Source organism: Cebus imitator, unplaced genomic scaffold (assembly GCF_001604975.1).
Source record: "Cebus imitator isolate Cc_AM_T3 unplaced genomic scaffold, Cebus_imitator-1.0 Scaffold328, whole genome shotgun sequence".
NCBI lineage: Eukaryota > Metazoa > Chordata > Mammalia > Primates > Cebidae > Cebus > Cebus imitator.
This window is the reverse complement of record NW_016107643.1, coordinates 422,719-440,967: the sequence shown is the minus strand read 5'-3', so window position 1 is coordinate 440,967 and position 18,249 is coordinate 422,719. Positions and strand designations below refer to the sequence as shown.

General features: G+C 41.4%; 1 protein-coding gene across 2 annotated transcripts in view; it reads right to left on the bottom strand.

Moving 5' to 3' along the window:
• Positions 1 to 1,923: 1,923 nt before the first annotated feature.
• TGM6 (transglutaminase 6) overlaps positions 1,924 to 18,249 on the bottom strand; it is a 46,361-nt gene continuing 30,035 nt past the window's right edge. Inside the window, exons 11-13 of one of the 2 annotated variants that reach the window (XM_017504732.2) lie at positions 6,387 to 6,541; positions 5,961 to 6,094; positions 1,924 to 4,504 (exon numbers count right to left, since the gene is read on the bottom strand). In XM_017504732.2, coding sequence (XP_017360221.1) covers positions 4,351 to 4,504; positions 5,961 to 6,094; positions 6,387 to 6,541 — 443 coding nt within the window. In that variant the 3' untranslated portion in view covers positions 1,924 to 4,350. The remainder of the gene's footprint in view (positions 4,505 to 5,960; positions 6,095 to 6,386; positions 6,542 to 18,249) is intronic. The other variant, XM_017504733.2, reaches the window with a different exon arrangement.

Sequence of the window (18,249 nt, the reverse complement as noted above, 5' to 3'; positions counted from 1 at the left end):
CCAAGACTGACATAGTTAAATCCCCAGGACCCTCAGTCCTTTAGGAATGGACTAAATGGCAGGCACTCAGATCCAGCTGGCGTCTGGCCTTAGCTTTGGATTTCCAGCCTGATTTGAGTGCCACATATCCCTGGTCACTAGGAGAAGACAGCCTGTCCCTGAGCCAGGGCTTTGCATGCAACTTCCTTTCCCTTTGAGGTACTTGAGCAGGAATATTTGAGAAACGTGGTGAACCCCTGGATCCTTTAGCTCTGTCACACAGTGAGTCTCAGTAAAGGCCTGTTGCTGGTGTCCTTCTGAGTACCCCATGGGCAGCCAACTCTAAGGCTTTTCCCAGTCTTGAACTACCTGTTCTGTCCTTCCTCTGTTGAGGGCATGGTCGGGGTATTGCCCTAGTTGAAAGTTATTTTCTACCTGCACGTTTTTCTTTTTAGTTTCCAAAACCACACTCTCACTCACACTCTCCCTTCGACTTCTAAGCTGTCTTCTGTCAATTTCTCCACCTCTCCCACCCACAAGCAGGGCTTTCTCATTGGCTGTTGAGGCGGCTTCTGCTTTCCACTGGGGCTGGAATAACCAGTGAGGCCAGTTTTATCCCATTAAAGTGCTACTCAAAGGCGCCAAGGGCAAGAGCGTGGTACTGTAAACAGGGTTACCTGGCAGGTGACCTCACCACCTTCAGCTACGTTCCCTTCCTAAACACCCACACTGGGACTTCAAAAAGTTAATGGAAAAGTAACATTAAAATATAAACATAAAAAACAAACTTTATTTCTCAACATGAGCTCTGTCAAGTTCAAGACATTTTTGTAAACACTAATACCTGCCATTGAGTCCATCCCTAAAGAACTGAGGGTCTTGGGGATTTAACTGTGTCAACGCAGTCTTTTTTCTTTTTTAACACAATTAACTGAAGTAAAATGGGCACCTTTTAAAGATTTTGTTTTTTAAGATTAGGAAATAGGCTGGGCATGGTGGCTTATGCCTGTAATCCCAGAATTTTGGGAGGCCGAGGCGGGAGGATCACTTGAGGTCAGGAGTTTGAGACCAGTCTGACCAACATGATGAAACCCTGTCTCTACTTAAAATGCAAAAATTAGCTGGGCACACACCTGTAATTCCAGCTACTCAGGAGTCTGAGGCAGGAGAATCACTTGAACCCGGCAGGCAGAGGTTGCAGTGAGCTGAGATCGCACCACTGCACTCCAACCTGGGCAACAAAGCAAGACTCTGTATCAAAAAAAAAAAAAAAAAAAAAAGGTTAAAAAAAAAAAAAAAAAAAAAAAAAAAAAAAAAAAAAAAAAAAAAAAAAAAAAAAAAAAAAAAGGTTAGGAAACAAAAAGAAGTCAGATGGAGCCAAATCAGGGTTGTATGATAGATTCTTAATGAATTCCCATCAACACTCTCACAAAATTGCCTTTATTTGGTGAGAGGAATGCGCAGGAGCATTATTGTGGCGGAAAAGGACTCTCTGGTGAAGCTTTTCTGGGGCTTTTTCTGAAAGTTTCAGCTCACTTTATCAAAACTCTCATAATAAGCAGGTGTCATTACTCTGTGGTTCTCCATACAGCCAACAAGCAAAATGCCTTGAGCATCCCAAAAAACAGTTTCCATGACCTTTGTGCTTGACTGGTCCACATTTTTTTTTGACAAAGTCTCGCTCTGTTGCCTGAGCTGGAGTGCAGTGGTGCAACCTCGGCTCACTGCAACCTTCGCCTTCCGGGTTCAAGTGATTCTCCTGCCTTAGCCTTTGGAGCAGCTGGGATTACAGGCATGCACCACCATGCCTGGCTAATTTTTGTATTTTTAGTAGAGACAGGGTTTCACCACATTGGTCAGGCAGGTCTCGATCTCCTGACCTCAGATGATCCACCTGCTTTGACCTCCCAAAATGCTGGGATTACAGGCATGAGCCACCATGCCCGGCCGGCTGGTCCCCTGTTGCTTTGGCTGAACCACTTCCCCTTCTTGGTAGCCATTGCTTTGATTGTGCTTTGTCTTCAGAACTGTATTGGTAAAGCATGTTCCAGCTCCTGTTACAATTCTTTAAAGAAATGCTTCAGGATATTGATCCTTTGTTTACCATTTCCACTGAAAGCTCTGCTCTTGTCCGCAGCTCATCTGGGGGCAACGGTTTTGGCACCCATTGAATGAAACGTTTTCTCATCTTTAATTATTCAGTCAGAATTGTGTAAGCTGAGCGAAGTGAGGTGCTGGCTGTTGTTTGTGCTGTTAGTCACTTGCCTCTTCAATTAGGGGAATTTTCCTCACAAATCAATGTGGATGGTCTGCTGCTGAGTGCTTCATCCTTAACATGACCTCAGAGTAACTGATCCATTTGTAAATTGCTGATTTCTTTGAGGCACCGTCCCCGTGAATGTTCTGTGAAGCATCAGTGATTTCACCATTCTTCCATGCAAGTGTCATCATCAGTGACACCGCTGATGTCTGTTTTTGCTTTAATTTTAGCAGAATTCTGTTGCTCTGATAGGGACTCTTTTTAAATTGATGTCTTATCATTCTCAGGCGCTAAACTAGATCCTGCTCAGACATGCTATAACAAGGTAGTTTGAGTTTATTTTGGTGCAAGAAACTTTTAAAATCCATGCATAGATTTTTCATAATACATGTTTTCCAGGAACTGAAGACCCCTTATGCTTTGTCTGACAGGCCATTCTAGCTCCAGAGCTGCCTGGAGTCAAGACCTGGGCCTGCATGGTAGTCTAATTCCTCCCTCTTCCCACTCTGCTTCCCTCACTCCCTTCCATGGGTGTTGATCACCAGGTCACTCCTTAATCAATATCCTGCACCCAAACTCCATCTAAGAATCTTAAGGAAGACAGGCAGTTGGTATTTTCTGGAATGATGAGGTGTTTGAAGCCACCACAAGGGGAGACCCATCTTGGCTGACACATAGACCTTCCCTGCTGGAAGAAGCACTCTTATCCTAGGAGTAGTATTTTGTCTTCTGTTGTGTTTAGTCCCCAATGCCCCTTTTCTGCTGCATAACCCTGTGGAAATGGGTTTGTGCCCAACTTCCCCTTTTATACGAGATCAGCATCAAAATCCTGGGGTTGCAAAAGCAGTCTGGCAGTTGAGACAGCCCACAGGCCTTACTCATTAAATGCATCCATTCATCTGCTTTTCTAAATCCCATCCCCATGTGTTGAACCATCAGAGAAATGCCTTCACTGAGGGATGGCCAGGATCATCCATCAAACACTGTCCATATGTTTACCTGACCTCGTTTCTGCAAAGACTCGCTACATATTGTTCTCACTTAAATTCATATTCAAGAGCCGTCTCATTGCAGAAAAGCCTGTTTTATTGTTTTTGTTCAGATTACCTAAATTATGTGATTAATTATAATTCCTTTGGCTGACTAGAGTATTTCAGAGTTGAGTTCCATGTCTAGCACAGTTATCTTCAGGGCCTGATGGTATCTACTCTGGTCCTTGTCCCAGGAGTCTGTGTCCTGCTTCGACTCAGTCTGTGATTTGCATAGTGTAAATGGCTGGGGATATTTTGCAAAGTCAGCACTGTTTTAAAGAAAGAAGTCCACACTGGGGTAGCTGGGTTGTTTGTGAGCTCCTTAATAGCCATAACTAGATCAGATTTGGAGCTGCAGATTTTAGGGGAATGCAATCCAGTTTGGGCCCCTCCTTTGTCTTCTTAGCTTCTCCCAGGCATCAGTCGTCCCTTAGATCCTCAGCCTGTGTCTTCCTTGAGGGAAAATCTCTCTTTGCTTAAAATCTAATGCTTTTTAGGATCAGGACTTAGGAAGTGTAAATGGCACACACATGGGCCTCAACTCTGCCTGTAGCTCACCGTGTGGCCTCAGCAAATTTCCGTCTTCTCTGTAGCGGCAGTGTTGAGGGATCGTTAGGTTCCAGCTCTGATACTTTTGGGTTCTCTGTCAGGACTACGAGGAGGATCCTTGGCTCTTGATGTGGCCAGGGTATCTGAGAAGCAAGGAGAGCTCAAGGGCCAGCCAGGGTGTTGGTGAGCTGAAAGGGTCGAAGATGGCAGAGCTGAATGGGCCGGGGTTACTGTGATGCTCGGGTCCGTCAGCCTCCCAGCTCTGGGGATGATGAGATGAAGGTTGGAGAGGCTCCCTAGGTTCTTACGTCATCTATGCATGTCCAAAAGTTTAAGGATTACTGAGTGCAACACCTCATTTTAGAGAAGAGTAAACTGAGGCCCAGAATGAGAAGGAATTTTCCTAAGTTTACAAAGTAGCACATAGGTTGAAGCAGGACTGAGGGCCCCTGGCTCCCATGTGGAAGAGACAAAGAATGGGCAGGAGGAGGACAAGGGCCACAACCTCTCCTCTCAGTCCATCATGATTCATCACTTGGCAGTGGCCACATGGATAATCACAAAGCCCTTGATATCTGGGAAGTGAGGGCTTACAAGGTCCACCTGCAGCTGCCTTGGGCCACTCTTGGAGGGGGTGATGTCAAATTGGACTGAAGTTCTTTCCTGGGGCTCCAGGGTGGGCACGCTGAAGGAAAAGGAGGGAAGAAAGGCAGACCATCAGTCCTCTTGCCATTCTGAGTCTGGCCTGCCAGTCCATGGCTCCCCAGACTCCTCAGAATCAAGTTCACCTTGTGGCTTGACATTCAAGCCTTATCAACATGTTTCCAGGTCAGGTGCAGTAGCTCACTCCTGTAATTCCAACACGTTAGGAGGCTGAGGCAGGTGAATCACCTGAGGTCAGGAGTTTGAGACCAGCCTGGCCAACGTGGTGAAACCCCATCCCTACTAAAATACAAAAATTAGCCAGGCATGGTGGTGCACACCTGTAATCCCAGCTATTTGGGAGGCTGGGGCAGGAGAATTGCTTGAACCTGGGAGAAGGAGGTTGCAGTGAGCCGAGATCATGCCATTGCACTTCAGCCTGGGCAACAGAGTGAGAGGCTGTCTCAAGAAAAAAGAAAAAAAACAAAAACAAACAAACAAACAAAACCACCAATAACGTGTTCCCGATTTAATTTCCTCTTCTACTACCCACACTCTTCCCATCCAGCCAGGCTAGTTTTCTCTCTGTGCCCTAAACTTCCCTCCTCTAGGCTTTCATCTGCATTGTTCGTCCCACCTAGGATGACTTCCTTATTCCAATTCACCCAAAGCCCAGATCAAGTTCTCTTCTTCCAGGAGATTTTCCCTGATGACACCAGTCATTGAGACCTCTGCCTGGCAAACTGTCCTTCCTCCTTGATACCTGAAAATCTCAGTTCATTGTTTGACTCAGCTCAAATATCAGCTCCACTGGGACTTCTTCCTGGTCCCTCACTTAAGGGCTGCTTTTGCTCCCCCAGATCTTGGACAAGGTCTTTTCCACAAATCACTGTCCTCATGTGAAGGGCCATTTGTATCTGAGAGCCTTTCTCCGGGCAAAACTCCTCCTGTCCATCTTAGTGTTTCTAACAATTACACGTGGCCCAGAGCACAGGTCAGTATAATCAAGGGCCATATGAGTAGCAAGTGAATGAATGGAAGAATGAAGGAGTGAATGAATGACTGACAATGAATAAGTAAATAAAGGAATCCATGAATGAATGGGAACACGTGTGAATGAATGAGTGAAGGATATAGGTATGAATAAATGAAAAATGAGCAAATGAGTGAATAAATGAGTAAGCAAATTCAAGAATGAATGAATGAATGAGAGATCAAATGAATGAAAGCGAGTGAATAAATAAATGGATAAATAAATGAAAATATGAATCAATGATATGAGTGAATGACTGAGTGAATGAGTTGTATGATTGAGTAAATGAACGATTAAATGAATGAAGAAATAAATAAGTGAATGAAGGCTGATGTGTATAGGCTGTGGGCTGGTTCCTGGGAGGTCCAGAATCTCTCCTGCACCGCCCAGCCTTGGTAACTTCTCTCTGGTTCATCCATAAGGAAGGCAGCCCCATTCCCTGCCAACCCCCCAGGCTGGCACTTACTCGATGCTGAGCTGTCCCTGGAGAAGGCCGCTGCCCTCCACCATCAGCACACAGTCCTTTACTCTCTCTAAGATTGGGTTGACTACTGTCACTTCCACTGTAACTGCCACTCCCACCACGGCTGGGCCCAGAACCTGAAGGGACACACCCATGAGTCATCCCACCTACCCCTCCTCCCTCCAGGAAACCAATGGTCCTGTCTGAGTTAGAGGATGGACCATTAGTCCTGTACACCCCCACCTCCATATATCCCATTACTGAGTGCCACCATTGCACCCATCCCCTTATGTCCAGTCCACTCCTCCCATCCTTTAGAGCTAAAGCTGGGGTTAAAGGCACAAAGCCCCCAGCTTCTGACACCCTCTCCCAGGTCTGGGTGTGGGGGTTGCTGCTAGGAACAGCATGCTAGAAGCAAGCTGAGGTCACCTTGATGGTGATGAAGTCCTCTAGAGTAATGTCCTTCTCTACCAGAAGCTTCTCTCCTTTGGTGACAAGGCACATGGCAGCCAACAGGATCTTCTTGTCCTCTGTTAGGTCTTCTTTATACTTAGAGTAAGATATTGCAATTGGGATTCTCTTCTCTGGAAGGGAAAGCAGATGTGGGAGTTAGGGCTTGATGTCTTTCTTCAGTGGCACTGGGTAGAAGGAAGAGAGTGCCCAACTAATAGCTCCGTTCTCTGTGGTCCTTGCAAGAAATAAATAAGTGAAGAAATAAAGAAACCATTCTGAGACAGGCTTTATTCTCCTCAGTTCTCAGGTGAAGAAACCTAAGGCTCAGAGAGGGTATTTTCTTGTCTAAACTCATATAGGAAGTAAACCAAGAAATTAAGATGAGGTGGGATTCAGATTTAGGCCAGGGAGCTACCACAATACCAGATTATTTCTCCACGAGCCCCTGGAGATGTTTCCAAACTTTCCCTAATTATTCAATATAGAAGTCTCTCAACCCATCAGCCATTCATCCCATACGTCACTGTTTATTGAGCACCTACTATGTGCTAGGTGCAGAGAAGAGGAAGACCAAAGGCCTGCCTCAATCTTCCAATCTTGTGAGGCCAATTTCCCTCCATGAAGGCTCAGTCCTGGTCAACCCCACCAACTGTGAGAAGTCTTTACTGATACTTCCACCCAGTGCTCTCATACTCTCTGAACTCCTGTGGTCCTGGCCTTCTCTGTCCCCCTTACAAACACCCTGCCTATGTGCTCTTTTCTTGTAAGCATGGATTACCACAAACCTCAGTCATATTTGTTTTTTTCTACTATATATTCTTTCTTTTAGGTTCAATGTGCTCTTTCGGGTTTGCTCCCAGGCCCTCTTGTTCCCTGTTGTTCTAACGGCCACTGCTTCCTTTCTTTCTTTCTATTCCTGACTCTGAAGGCATCTGAGTTTTTAACTAAAGGAAAAAGTCCTTAAAAGCCTCAACTTGGCTCATGTGCTCTGCTACCCCAGGGCATTGCACATCGTAGATTCTCCTGAATACCAGTAGGTTGATTTATGTGTTCAAGTATGATTTTGTTTTATGGGCTCCCTTCGTTCAGTAGGTCAATACTGTAAGAACCGTTACTACAATAAAAGTAATAAATAATAATTATAGGCTGGGAGTGGTGGCTCATACCTGTAATCCCAACACTTTGGGAGGCCGAGGTGGATGGATCACCTGAGGTCAGGAGTTCGAGACCAACCTGACCAACATGGTGAAACCCTGTCTCTACTTAAAAAAAAAAAAAAAATACAAAACCAGCTGGGCGTGGTGGTATGCACCTGTAATCTCAGCTACTCAGGAGGCTGAGGCAGGAGAATTGCTTGAACCCAGGAGGCAGAGGTTGTAGTGAGCCGAGAGAGCACAACTGCATTCCAGGCTGGGTGACAGAGTGAGACTCTGTCTCCAAATAACAATAATAATAACAACAACAATAATAATGATAAAACCTAACATTTACTAAGGAACTAAAGTGTGCTGCATTTGAAATTGCTTTCGAGGATTGACTCATTTAATCCTTACTGCAATTCCATGAGCAGGTATTATTATTTTTATTTATTTTTGAGATGGAGTCTTGCTCTGTCACCCAGGCTGGAGTGCAGTAGTGTGATCTCGGCTCACTACAACCTCTGCCTCCCAGGTTCAAGAGATTCTCCTGCCTCAGCCTCCTGAGTAGCTGGGAATACAGGCGTGTGCCACCACACCCAGCTAAGTTTTGTATTTTTAGTAGAGATGGGGTTTCACCATGTTGGTCAGGCTGGCCTCGAACTCCTGACCTCGTGATCTGCCTGCCTCGGCCTCCCAAAGTGCTGGGATTACAGGTGTGAGCCACTGCACCTGGGCTCAGGTATTATTATTTTTATCCCCAACTTTTGATAATAATATAAAAAACTGATAAAAAACTGATAATAAACAACATAAATTGAATGTTCATTAGGTAGCAGGGATAATGCCCAATACTATATATACATTAAATCATGTATCATTTACTCCTTGCATGGTGATAGACTACGGTTCTCCAGGTGTGGTCCTCGGATCAGTGGCATCAGTGTCACCTGTGAACTTGTTAGAAATGTAAATTCTCAGTCTCCAGCCTGAAGAACCACCATATGCCACCATATGACACTCATGAGCTGAGTTCTGGGCATCAGTTCAGACCCTGGGAGAAAGGAGGAGAAAAGTAGCCCATTAAAGTGTTCAGATCAGGGTTTCTTGAAGTCTTCTGGCTCACAGACTCCACCAAGAATCTAATAAAACCTGAGACTCCTTTCCCTAGAACAATGGTTCTCAATAGCACCATCACTCAACTAGACATAGCTGACATCTGCAGAAGATTGCATCCAGCAACAGCAGGATACACATTCTTCTCAATCTCACATGGAGCAGTCACCAAAATGGATCAAATTCTGTGGCACAAATGATACTTAACAAGTCTAAAGTAATAGAAATTATGCAGTGTATGCCCCAGAACACAATGAAATTAAACTGGAAATCAGTGACAGAAAGAGAGCTGAAAAATCTAAAAAACCTAGATATTAAACAATACACTTCTAGAAGAACACATGGGACAAAGAAGTCTCCAGAGAAATTTAAAAGTATTTTGAAGTAAATGAAAACGAACATACAGCTTATCAAAATTTGTGGGCACATGCTTGCAGTCCCAGCTACTTGGGAGGATGAGGAGGGAGAATCACCTCAGCCCAGGAAGTTGAGGCTACAATGAGCCATGATCATGCCACTGTACTCCAGCCTGGGTGACAGAATGAGACTCTGTCTGAAAAGCAAAGCAAAACAAACAAACGAACAAACACCCCCAACACAAAAATTGGTAGGATGCAGCAAAAGTAGTGCATAGAGAGAAGTCTATAATATTCAGTACATATGGTAGAAAAGAATAAAGATCTAAAACCAATAATCTAAGCTTCTGCTTTAGGAAACTATAAAAAGGAAAACTCATCATAAGCAGAAGAAAAGAAATAATAAAAATTGAAGCAGAAATCGGCACAATTGGAAATCAGAGATCAACAGAGAAAATCAGCAAAACCAAAAGCTGGTTCTTTGAAAAGATCAATAAAGTCAATAAGCCTCTAGCAAGGCTTAGAAAAAAGGGAGAAGGCTCAAGTTACTAATATGATAAATGCTAGAGAGGGCATCTCTACAGATCCCGTGGACATTAAGAAGACAGTAAAATTAACAAGTTTGGGGAGTTAGGAAAAAAACAGATAGTGAAGGAATATTATGAACAACTTTATGCCTACAGATTTGATAATCTAGATGAAAGGGACCAGTTTCTGAAACAAAAAATCTGCTAAAACTCACATAAGAAGAAACAGACAATCTATTAAAAAATTGAATCAGTACTTAATAACCTTCCAAACCAGAATGCATTAAGGCCAGATGGGTTCATTGGTGAATTATACCAAGCATTGAAGAACAAAAATTATAGCAATTCTCTACAGTCTTTTCCAGAAAATAGAAGCAGAGACATACTTCTTAATTCATTCTGTGAGGCCAGCATTACTGCATTACCTTAATGCCAAAATCAGCCAAAGACATTGCAAGAAAAGAAACTACAGATCAATATGAACATAAATGTAAAAATTCTCAACAAAATATTGGTAAATTGAATCAACAATGTATAAAAAATTACATGACATGATCAAGTGAGATTTATTCCAGGCATGTAAGGCTGGCTCAATATTAAAAGTCAATTATTATAGTCCATCAAATCAAAGGAAAAAAATAACATGATCATATCAATAGACACAGAAAAAGAATTTGATAAAATCCAACACCCATTCCTGATAAAGCTCTCAGCAAACTAGGAATAGAGGAGAAATTTACTCAACTTGATAAAGAACATCTATAAAAAACCTACAGCAAATATTGTACTTAATGGTGAAAAACTGGAAGCTTTCCCATGATGATTAGGAACAAGGCAAGGATGTCCCGTCTTACCATTCTTTTTCAACATCATATTGGAAGTCCTAGCTAGTGCAATAAGACAAAACAAGGAGATAAAATGTACACAGATTGGGAAGGAAGGAATAAAACAGTCTTTGTTCACAAATGATATAGTTGCCTATATAGAAGATCCAAAAGAATGATTAACAACAACAAACAAAAAATCCTGGAACTAATGAGTGGTTATAGCAAGATTACAGGGTATAAGATTAACATACAGAAGTCAATCACTTTCCTATATACCAGCAATGAACAATTGGAAATTAAAATTAAAAACATAATACCATTTATGTTAGCACCATCAAAAATGGAATATTTAGGCATTAATCTAACAAAATATGTACAAGATCTACATGAGAAGAACTGTAAAACTCTGATGAAAGAAATCAAAGAACTAAATAAATGGAGAGATATTCCATGTACATGGATAGAAAGACTCAATATTTTTCCTTTCCTTAAAAAGGCTCAGTTTTTCCTAACTTGATCTATAGATTTAATGCAATCTGAAGAAGTTATTTTGTGGATATTGACAAACTGATTCCAAACTTTATGTGTGAATGGGAGAGAAGAATGAAGAGAAGCTGGATAATGGGGACAAGATACTTAGAAAGAATAAGTACTAATATTTCATAATACAGCAGGAAAATTATAGTTAACAGTGATTCATGGCATGTTTCTAAATAGCTAGAATAAGCAAATCATAATGTTTCCAACACACAAACAAGATACAGATAAATGTTTAAGGTGATGGATATCCCAGTTACCCTGATTTGATTGTTACACATTCTATACATGTATCAAAATATCATGTGTACCCACAAAATACGTACTACTATGACATATCAATTAAAATTTTTTTAAACAGCATGACATAAAAAAAAGTTTATGTCAAGAGGCAAAAGACCCAGAATAGGCAATACAATATTGAAGGAGGGAACAAAGTTGGAGGACTGGCACTACCTGACTTCAAGATTTACTATAAAGGTACAGTAATCAAAACAGTGTGGTATTGGTGAAAGAATGGACAAGGACAGGCATACCTTATTTTATTGTGCTTCATTTTATTGTACTTTGCAGATATTGCATTTTTTACAAATTGAAGGTTTATGGAAACCCTGAGTCAGGCAAGTCTGTAAGAGCCATTTTTCCAACAGTATGTGTTCGCTTCATGTCTCTGTCACAAGTTGGCAATTCTTGCAATATTTCAAACTGTTTCATTATTATTATATCTGTCATGGTGATCTATGATCAATGATCATTTTTTTTTTCCTTAAGACGAGGTCTTGCTTTGTCACCCAGGCTTTAGGTGCAGTGGTGTGATCATAGCTCAGTGTAAACCTCCAACTCCGGGCTCCAGCAATCCTCCCACCTCAGCCTCTAAGTAGCTAGGACTATGGGAGCATGCCACCACATCCAGCAGATATTTTTATTTTAATTTTTGTAGAGACGGGATTTTGCTGTGTTGCCCAAGCTGGCCCCAAACTCCTGCGTTCAAGCAATTCTCTCACTCTGGCCTCCCAGAGTGATTGGGATGGGGATTACATATATGAGCCACTGTGCCCAGCCCTTGAGCAGTGATCTTTGATGCTGCTATTGTAACTGTTTTCTGGCACCACAAACCATGCCTATGAGATGTTGAACTTAATCGGTAAATGTTGTGTGAGTTCTGACTGCTCCGCTGACTGGCCATTTCCCCATCTCTCTCCCTTTGCTCGGGCCTCCCTATTTTTGGATACATGCAATATTGAAACTAGGCCAATGAATAAACCTACAATGGCCTCCAGGTGTTCAAGTTAATGAGAGTTGCAAGTCTGCATGCCTTTCGCTTTAAATCAAAAGCTGGAAATGATTAAGCATAGTGAGGAAGGCACATGGAAAACCAAGATGGGCCAAAAGCTGGACCTCTTATGCCAAACAGCAAGGTTGTGAATGCAAAGGGAAAGTTCTTGAAGGAAATTAAAAGTGCTACTCTAGTGACATAGGAATGATAAGAAAGCAAAATTGCCTTATTGTTAATATGGAGAAAGTTTTAGTGATCTGCATATAAGATCACACCAGCCATAACATTCCATTAAGCCAAAGCCTAATCCAGAGCAAGACCCTAATTCTCTTCAATTCTATAAAGATTGAGAGGTTAGGAAGCTACGGAAGAAAAATGTGAAGCTAGCACAGGGTGGTTCATAAAGTTTAAGGAAAGAAGCCATCTCTCTAACATAAAAGTGCAAGGTGAAGCAACAAGCGCTGGTGTAGAAGCTGCAGCAAGTTATCCAGAGACTCTAGCTAAGATCATTGGTGATGATGGGTACACAAAATGTCAGATTTTTGACTGGGCCTGGTGGCTTATGCCTGTAGTCCCAGCACTTTTGGAGGCTGAGGCGGGCGGCTCACGAGGTCAGGAGTTCGAGACTGGCCTGGCCAATATGGTAAACCCTGTCTCTACTAAAAATACGAAAAGCAGCCGGGCGTGGTGGTGCGTGCCTGTAATCCCAGCTACTTGGGAGGCTGAGGCAGGAGAATCGCTTGAACCCGGGAGGTGGAGGTTGCAGTGAAATGAGATTGTGCCACTAATTGCACTTCAGCCTGGGTGACAGAGCAAGACTCTAAAAAAAAAAAAAAAAAAAAAAAAAAAAAAAAAAAAAAAAAAAAACAAAAAAAATCTAGATTTTCAATGAAGAAAAAATAGCTTTATATTGGAAGAAGATGCTGTCTAGGACTTTCGTAGATAGGTAGAAATCAATGCCTGGCTTCAAAGCTTCAAAGGACAGGCTGACTCTGTGCATTAAGGAGCTAATGCAGTTGGTGACTTTAAGTTGAAGCCAGTGCTCATTTATCATTTCTAAATTCTAGGACCCTTAAGAATTATGATAAATATACTCTGCTTGTGCTCTGTAAATGGAACAACAGAGCCAGGACGATAGCACATCTGTTTACGACATGGTATACTAAATACTTTAGGCCAACTGTTGAGACCTACTGATCAGAAAAAAAGATTCTTGTGAAAATATGACTGCTCATTGACAAGGCACCTAGTCACTCAAGAACTCTGATGGGCTGGGCGCAGTGGCTCACACCTGTAATCCCAGCATTTTGGGAGGCTGAGGCAGGTGGATCACAAGGTCAGGAGATTGAGACTATCCTGGCTAACATGGTGAAACCTTGTCTCTACTGAGAATACAAACAATTAGCTGGGCGTGGTGGTGGGTGGCTGTAGTCCCAGCTACTTGGGAGGCTGAGGCAGGAGAATCGCTTGAATCTGGGAGGTGGAGGTTGCAGTGAGCCAAGATCATGCCATTGTACTCCAGCCTGGGTAACAGAGAGAAACCCCATCTCAAAAACAAACAAACAAATAAACAAAAACTCTGATGGAGGTGTACAATGAGATTAACGTTATTTTCATGCCTGTTAACACCACATCCATTCTGCAGACCAGGAATCCAGAAGTATTTTTAACTTTCAAGTCTTTTTATTTAAGAAATACATTTCATAAAGCTATAGCTGCAACAGATAGTGATTCCTCTAATGGATCTGGGCAAAGTCAACTGAAAACTTTCTGGAAAAGATTCGTTATTCTAGACACCATTAGTTTATTTGTGATTCATGGGAGGAGGTAAAAATATCATCATTAATAGGAGTTGGAAAGAAGTTGATTCCAACTCTCATGGATTACTTAGAGGGATTCAAGATTTCAGTGGAGGAAGTCACCGTAGATGTGGTGGTAACAGCAAGAGGATTAGAGTGGAGCCTAAAGATGTGACTGAATTGCTGCATCTGATGGGAAAACTTGAACAGATGAAGAGTTGCTCCTTACGTATAAACAAAGAAAGTGTTTTTTAAAGATGGAATCTACTCTCTGTGAAGATGCTGTAAACATTGCTGAAATGGCAACAAAAGATTTTGAATATTACATAAACTTACTTGACAAATCAGTGGCAGAGTTTGAGACGACTGACTCCAAGTTTGAAAGAAGTTCTACTATGAGTAAAATGCTATCAAACACCATCGCATACTACAGAGAAATCCTTCATGAAAGGAAGAGTCACTCAACGTGGCAAACTTCATTGTTGTCATATTTTAAGAAATTGCCACAACCACCCCAACCTTCAGCAACCACTACCCTGATCAGTCAGCGGCCATCAACATTGAGGCAAGACCTTCCACCAGCAAAAAGATCAGGACTCAGTGAAAGTTCAGATTGTTAGCATTTTTATTTTTTTATTTGAGAGAGAGGTTCTCCCTTTGTTGCCCAGGCTGGAGTGTAGTGGCAGGATTTCAGTTCACTGCAGCCTTGAACTCCTGAGCTCAAATGATCCTTCCACCTCACTTCTGAGTAGCTGAGACAGCAGGTGCATACCACCATGCCTGGTTAATTTTCTTTTTTTGTAAATATAGGGTTCCACCATGTTGTCCAGGCTGGTCTTGAGCTCTCGAGCTCAAATGATCCTTCTGCCTCAGCCTCCCAAAGTTCTGGGATTACAGGTATGTACCACCTGTGCCTGGCCCCGATTGTTAGCAATTTTTTTTAGCAACAAGTATTTTGAAATTAAAGTCGATACTTATTTTTTAAAGAAATAATGCTATTGCACATTCATAGACTACAGTATAGTGTAAACATAACTTTTATATGCACTGGGAGACCAAAACATTTGTGACTTGCTTTATTGCAATGTTTCCATTGTTATGATCTGGATCCAAACCTGCAATATCTCTGAGGTATGCCTATAGATCAATGGAATAGAAGAGAGCCTAGAAATAGGCTTACAAATACAGTCAGTTGATCTTTGACAAAGTAGCAAGGAAATACAATGAAGAAAAGATAGTCAACAAATGGTGCTGAAGCAACCGGATATCCACAAGGGAAAAAATCTAGACACAGGCCTTATATTCCTTACAAAATTTACTAAACTGAATCATTGACCTAAATGTAAAATGCAAAAACCACATAACTTAAAGATAACATAGAAGAAAATCTAGATGACCCGAGATTGGTAATATATATGTATGTATTTTTGTGCTTTTTTGAGACTGAGTCTTGCCCTATTGCTCAGGCTGGAGGCAGTGGTGTGATCTCAGCTCACTGCAACCTCCGTCTCCCAGGTGCAAGTGATTCTCATGCCTCAGCCTCCTAAGTAGCTGGGATTACAGGCACCCACTACCATGCCCAGCTACTTTTTGTATTTTTAGTAGAGATGGGGCTTCACCATATTGGCCAGGCTGGCCTTGAACTCCTGATCTCAAGTGATCCACCCTCCTTGGCTTACCAAAGTGTTGGGATTACAGGCATGAGCTACCACACCTGGCCGGTAACAATTTTTTTTAAATATAACACCAAAGGCATGATCCATGAAAGAAAAAAACTGATGTTAGACTTTATTAAAACTAAAAACTCTGCTCTGCAAAAAACACTGTGAAGAGACTGAGAAGAGAGGACACAGACTGGGAGAAAATACTTGCAAAAGGTATCCGATAAAAGACTGTTATCCAAAATACACAAAGACCTTTTAGAAACCAGCAACAGGAAAATGAAGAACCCCATTAAAACATGGGCAAAAGAACTGGACACCTCACCAAAGAAGAGATACAGGTGTAAAATAACTATACAAAAAGATGCTCAACCTCCTATGTCATTAGTGAATAGTAAATTCGGATATACTATTACACGCCTATTACAATGTTAATAATCCAAAACACACACCACCACCTGCTGGATGGGAGAGGGAACAACAGGAATTCTCATATATTGCTGGTGGGAATGCAAAAGGGTACAGCCACTTTGGAAGACAGTCTGTCAGTTTCTTACCAAACTAAACATACTCTTACCATAAGATCCAGCAAGTGTGCTCCTTGATATTTATCTGAAGAATTAAAAACTCAATTCCACACAAAAACCTGCATAAAGATGTTTATAGCAGCTTTATTTGTAATTGCCAAAACTTGGAATCAACCCAGATGTCCTTCAGTAGGTGAATGGATAAACTGCGTACATCTATATAAGGGTGTACTATTTTGCAGTAAGAAGAAATGACCTATCAAGACACATAAACATGAGGGATCCTTAAATACATACTGCTAAGTGAAAGAAGCCAATCTGAAGAAGCTTAATTATACTGTATGATGTCAACTAGATGACATTATGGAACAGGCAAAAGTATAGAGACAGTAAAAAGATCGATCAGTGGTTACTTGGGGTTCAGGCAAGGGAAGGAGGAATGAAGAGGTGGAGCACGGAGATATTGGGGGGGTGAAAGTATTCTGTATGATAGTGTGATGTTAGATACATGTCATTATACATTTGTCAGAAGCCATAGAATGCACAAGGCAGTGTGAACTCTGATGTAAACTATGCATTTTAGTTAATAATACTGTGTCAATATTGGCTATTAATGGTAACAAATGTACCACACTAAAGCAAGATGTTAGTAACAGAAGAACAGGAGAGGTGGTGGGTGGATCATGGGAACTCTCTGTACTTTCCACTCAGAGTTTTCTGCAAACCTAAAACTACTTAAAAACCTATTCATTTAAAAAGTTATACATATATTAATAAATTATGTTTTAATAGCCTATCATTTGGCCAAATAATTTCACTTTTGTGATATATTCTAACAGGAGTCCAAAATCCAGCAGAAAAAAAGTGAAGTTTTTTTTCTGAATCAAAATGTTTACTTGCTTGCCTGACACTCTGAAGATAAACTAAACAGTTTAGTGTCATTTTTAATAGCAATAAGCTGATAACTACCCAAAAGAAGAGAAAAGATAAGTCACCATATATTTATTTAAATATCTATTAAATTCTATTTATTTAAACATCTATTAAAATGATGTTTATGAGAAGCTTATAAAAATATTTAAAATACAATGTAATATGGAAAGAGCAGGGCAGTAATGACTATTTGCAACATTTAACCAGAACTGTTTTTCAAAAAGCACACGGGCATTAAAAATTTGGAAGTAAAATACATTAACAGTTTGTAGGTAGGTGGTAGGATCATAGGTGACTTTTCTCTTTTGCGTTCCAAATCTTTAGGAATATGTATTACTTTTAATATGAAACAAATTGCTAAAAGCCAGAGGGAAGTGTATGTTAATTAAAATCTTATGATGAAGTGTTATTTTGTGATTTAGACTTTGTGAAAAATAAATGTCAAAAAAAGCTAAAAAAGTGTGACACCTCCTTCATACGTTTTCACACCCTGTGAAAATTCACAAGCTTCACTTACTAGAAACTGGCCCAGAGCAACAACTTCTTTGTTTAATTAAATCCTTAGAGGTCAGAAAGTATGTGAAAGGAGAGTGAGGCAAAGGAGAGATAGAGATACAGAGATAGAGAGACCGAGAGGCAGAGAGAGAGGAGAAATAGAGAGAGAGACTGACAAAATAGCCAAAGGGACAGAGACAGAGACAGAGGGAAGGAGTGACAGAGGGAGGGGGAGATACAGGCAAAATGACAGACAAACTAGGAGTTCAGGAATAAATCAAAGAAGATGCATTTAATAAATCATCCATGAAGTGCTATGTGGCCAGGTGTGTTGGCTCACGCCTATAATTCCAGCACTTTGGGAAGCTGAGGCAGGTGGATCACCTCAGGTCAGGAGCTGGAGACCAGCCTGGCCAACATGACGAAACTCCGTCTCTACTGAGAATACAAAAATTAGCTGGGCGTGGTGGCATACACCTGTAGTCCTAGCTACTTGGGAGGCTGAGGCAGGAGAATCACTTGAATCTGGGAGGTGGAGGTTGCAGTGAGCAAAGATCACGCCACTGCACTCCAGCCTGGGTGACAGAGTGAGACTCCATCTCAATAAAATAAATAAATAAATAATAAATAAATAAATAATCCATGAAGT